Source organism: Mytilus trossulus, chromosome 3 (genome assembly GCF_036588685.1).
Source record: "Mytilus trossulus isolate FHL-02 chromosome 3, PNRI_Mtr1.1.1.hap1, whole genome shotgun sequence".
NCBI classification, from domain to species: Eukaryota; Metazoa; Mollusca; class Bivalvia; order Mytilida; family Mytilidae; genus Mytilus; species Mytilus trossulus.
Window position 1 is genome coordinate 29798581 of NC_086375.1, and position 4599 is coordinate 29803179.

At 32.0% G+C, this 4599-nt stretch overlaps 1 protein-coding gene across 1 annotated transcript; it reads left to right on the forward strand.

Moving 5' to 3' along the window:
- The first annotated feature begins 705 nt into the window (after positions 1-705).
- Positions 706-3361, forward strand: LOC134709340 (uncharacterized). Its single transcript, XM_063569506.1, has 4 exons — positions 706-799; positions 1372-1454; positions 2592-2685; positions 3107-3361. Exons 1-4 carry the CDS (start codon positions 748-750, stop codon positions 3349-3351), a joined length of 474 nt encoding a protein of 157 aa, XP_063425576.1. The 5' UTR covers positions 706-747; the 3' UTR covers positions 3352-3361.
- The last annotated feature ends 1238 nt before the right edge of the window (positions 3362-4599 follow it).

Here is a 4599-nt window from a genome sequence, read left to right on the forward strand (position 1 = left end):
TGAGAGCAAAGACTTGTCCGACTTAGATAAAAAAAAAAATTGTCAGAATGATTTGATAAATTTCTTTGTGTATATCTCTGTTCAAGTTTTATATTACTGGATATGTACATGAGATCAGTTAGTTATTAATTTTCATGTATTTCTCATTCTATTTTGGAAGTTGCATTTATTGGAGCAGCAACACGTTCACTTATTAACCTCACGAGCAAGCCCCGGATTATGATATATAGAGTTACCTTATCCAAGCACCATTTATGATGTAAGGGATAAGATGCATTATATAAAGAAGCCAAGGGGTTTCGAGGGTTAATATGTACCCTTCCTAATTATATAATCAGTAATACCCCGTCCCAAAAATAAATATCAAGACCAATAAATGGCCATAGCGGTTTGGGTTTTCAAAAAAGAGGCTGGTCACGTCTCTGCACGGGCTGATATTGAAATGGTCAGACTAAAACTCCCTCAGCTGTGACAAAAGGCATGCGGCCTTAACATAAAGTTAAGGTTCACATACTAACCCTTTGAAGGCCTTTGGCTAGCTCATATAATACACCTTATCCTTCACATGAAAAATGATGCTTGGATAAGGTTTATAAACTAAATCATGCAATAAACAAAATGATATCGATTTTTTAAAATCTGTTACTATCGTTAAAATGAAATTCAATCAAATATATAAAAACAAAAACTACTGTCAGTATTGACTTTTATTTTGAAAATATCCACACATTAAGCACGACATTCGCTATGTATTGTGTGTTTGTACTATTTGGACTAGTTTTGGTTTATTGTCATGCTGGTATGGTAATATTTCGTTGTTGTTTATTTATTCTATACACATTTTTTGCACACAATTTATTCTGCAATATTGCGATTTGTATATAAATCGTCCCCACTAATTGTTTCACAATAAACAAATATGTATTAACCAAATTATTCATTTGGTAAAGGATAACTACGAGAATCTCTACTCAGTAACAACTATTTTTTTCGCAGAAAAATATAATTTGTCCCAGATGTCACAAGGATTTTTTTAATGTATGGGAAGAGCTTGGTTTAATGTGACAGTAGGGCAAATATAATATAATATATATATATATATATATATATAATACGAATTGCAAATATTTGATGAGTGTTTTTCTTTATATCTAATTTGTAAAATGCATTAGACATATGTTGGGAAATAACGGTGATTGCTTGGACAAAATATACCAAGAGAGGATATAAAAGTCATTAGAAAGACCAACCCGAATACGATGAACTGGGATAGATCGAAGCATGTATTATTTCACATCAATTTTATAGAAACTAGATTGATAAGTCCCTTTTTTTACCATTTGATTTTATTAAATTATCTTATTTTTACAGATGAATGCAGTTATCCATACCGACGAGTTGGTAAAGGATGTTATCTTATACAAAAAGATAGTGTGTCCGGTGATACTGCTTTTTGTAAGTTATTAATAGAAATCGTCATATTGTACACACTCATCAAATTTAGTCAAAGGGTCACAATAGTGACATCGAAAAGTGGATAAAGATAGCTGTTGCATGTAAGCTAGGCGTAGCATATTATTATTAGGTAACAAGCGATTGTTGATCACATGTGCTCAGTTGATTAACTGGTTTTAGTCAGTTACCGTGGTGACAGCGTGTATATAACTTACGAAATCGCCATTCATTTTTTGTTTTCGAAAAATCAAAAAGAGGTGATTCATATTACAATTCTATGTGATCGAGTGTAACTAAACAATGCCAATAGAAATGTGAAATGTGAAAAAATCATTAAGAATCAATGAAAAGATAGTCAAAGGGCACGCACGTAAAAACTTGTCTAGCACTACCACTTTGTTTGCCCATGCCAAGTCAGAAGTAATACTGTCTTGACCAATTGTTACTCGTTATCGATACGTTTGTTTGTATTTATGCATTTTTGTTTTGTTTGGTTTTATAGCAGCGTGATGTTTGATGTTGTTTTCAGCACTGTGAATAATATTTTGCGGTCCATCCTTGTTTTCCCTGTTTTATTTCGTTTTTTTTTTAAATGACAGGCATGTTTATGACTACACCTACAACTCCATGTATTAAATAAAAATAATATAATACCGAATGGAAAGTTAGAGTATCGAATCAAATCCTTTTTGTATTATAAATTTTTTGACGTAATGCCCTCTATCATTCCCTCGCAAGTGACAATTAGGTCTCTCCTTAATCTGTGCATTTACTCCGTCAATATTTCTTTTATAGGCATAGTTAGATATAAACTGAAAATGAAAAGGCAACTGAATTGACTGCAAGGAAATATGTTGTTGTTTTCCAGAGCCTGTTTGAATGGTTTTTTACTAGCCATTTTAGGGGCCCTTTAAAACTTGCAGTTCAGTATGATCAAGGCTCCGTATTAAAGACGGCACTTTGACCTATAATGGCTTACTCTTACAAATCTCAAGTTTGATGGAGAGGTGTTTATTTGGCACTTATACCACATTTGCTTATAAATAATAACCATCTCACCCTTGTTTTATAATAACAAAAAATATGTTGTATCGTATATTAACATTTTTTTACGGGTTTTTTTCCCATGGTTTCAGGCAAAATGCTTACGACGAGGTGCATATCTAGCAAACTTTGAAACTCTAAATGAAGCTATGTTGATGAAGTACGAACTTCAAAAAATGAAAACAGGTATATTATAATTTAATTTCGACGATCAATGTACACGAGCAATAGTAGGTATAAGTAGAGAACCATAAATGTGGTTTAGTTTGAAAGAGCACACAAGAAAGTAGAACGTATTCTAAACAAACTCGTTTTTTTGTAGTACTGTAACGTTATTAAAAAAAGTATGTAAAACTATGTGTGGTCTTTTTGTGTGGGTGGTTTTTTTTTTATTAGTGCTTACAAAATTGGGATTACGCTAAAACAGTTGATGAAATGTTTGCAAGAAAATTTGTCATCAATTCATAATAGACTATACTTGAGATACCTTAAAAGTAGTTGTTGCGAAATTAACACGTTTACAGAAAGACGCTTTTGACATTTGAGGTCAACATGCATATCACATAAATGATTTTTTTTTACAGTTAGACTTATTTTTATTTCAAAGGTGTGCATTATTATGTCGGTGGACGTAACATCAATAGGTACAAGACCGGTGGTGATTGGAGATGGATAAAAAAGGACGGAGAAATGGTCAAGATGAAGTACTTTGCATTTGATAATGGAGAACCAAATGGAACATTAAAGGCTGCACAAGATTGTATGTTCTTCTATGCTTCTAGAGGATATAGGTTCCATGCTGTCTCGTGTGCAATTGGTGGTTTACTTGGAGGTTATATTTGCGAGAAATAAATTATGATTTAACTTTCACAATGGTTCTTTATATTTTGATTCAGCACTGTTATACTATTTTTGCAAGGTTCGTATATCCAATCAAGGTCTTTTAAACTTCCATCATCATAAAAAAGAAAAATAACAAAAATACCGAACTCCGAGAAAAATTCAAAACGGAAGGTCCCTATTAAAATGGAAAAAACAAAAGTGCAAACACATTAAACGAATAGATAACAATTGTCAGATTCATCACTAGTTACAGCCATTTTCTTATGTAGAAAATTGGTGATTGTACCAGGTTTTACAGCTGCATAACCCTCTCACTTGTAAGACATTTGCATAAAATTCTAATATATTGACAATAATGTGTGAACCAAAAGGAGATATTATAGGTAAAAATGTAAAAAAAAAATAGGAGTACAACAGTCAACATTGTGTTAATAATCGTAATTACTATAAAATCAAACACATATTTCAACAAAGAAAAATGGCATAAAGACAAAGCACATTAGCAAAAACGAAAGACAAGCATACAAAAACAATTACCATAGCTCATAACACAATGACGGAATGTTTAAGTACCGAGCCACGTCAAATAGATATCACCAACAATAGACTAAACAATATAAGTAATAATTTACAAAGATAAATAGATGAACACTATAACATGTTATTAATATGATAACCAACGTCCGTACCTAGAATCTATACTTAAATACCATCGTGTATTATTTGTGAAGTTGATACTGAAAATTTATAAACTAGGATTTGATATCTTCCAATGAACTTCTTTCGAAAAAGGACGAGACATTCTTTGACATAGCCATGGTTCATCAACTTTCTGCTCAGACACGGGTGACATTTTACAAAGTCTGCGTAGCAGCTGCAATCTCTTGAATATCGAATGAGTTGGAAAATGTATATCCCATATGTACGTGACGTTGATAAAGTTAACTTCACTAAATGTACGCATTCGTCTAGGATGTCAAATGTTGGAGAGGTATTGTTTTAAGTGTATTTGGACCGTTTAAAGTCTATTATTTTTTGTTGTAATGGTGCTGTGCAATTTCAATGAAAGGATACCGTGTTTCAATTGAAAAAAAAGCAAACAAAACAGTTTGACATTTTCCTAATTGTGATTAAAAAATTGATAACACATTCAATGGGTATCACCTACAGTGTAACGCCATGTTTTAATATTAAGATTGTTTTTGCTGAATATTTTAATCTAGCAGATAAACAAACATCAGTTTTGGATGTTTCTAT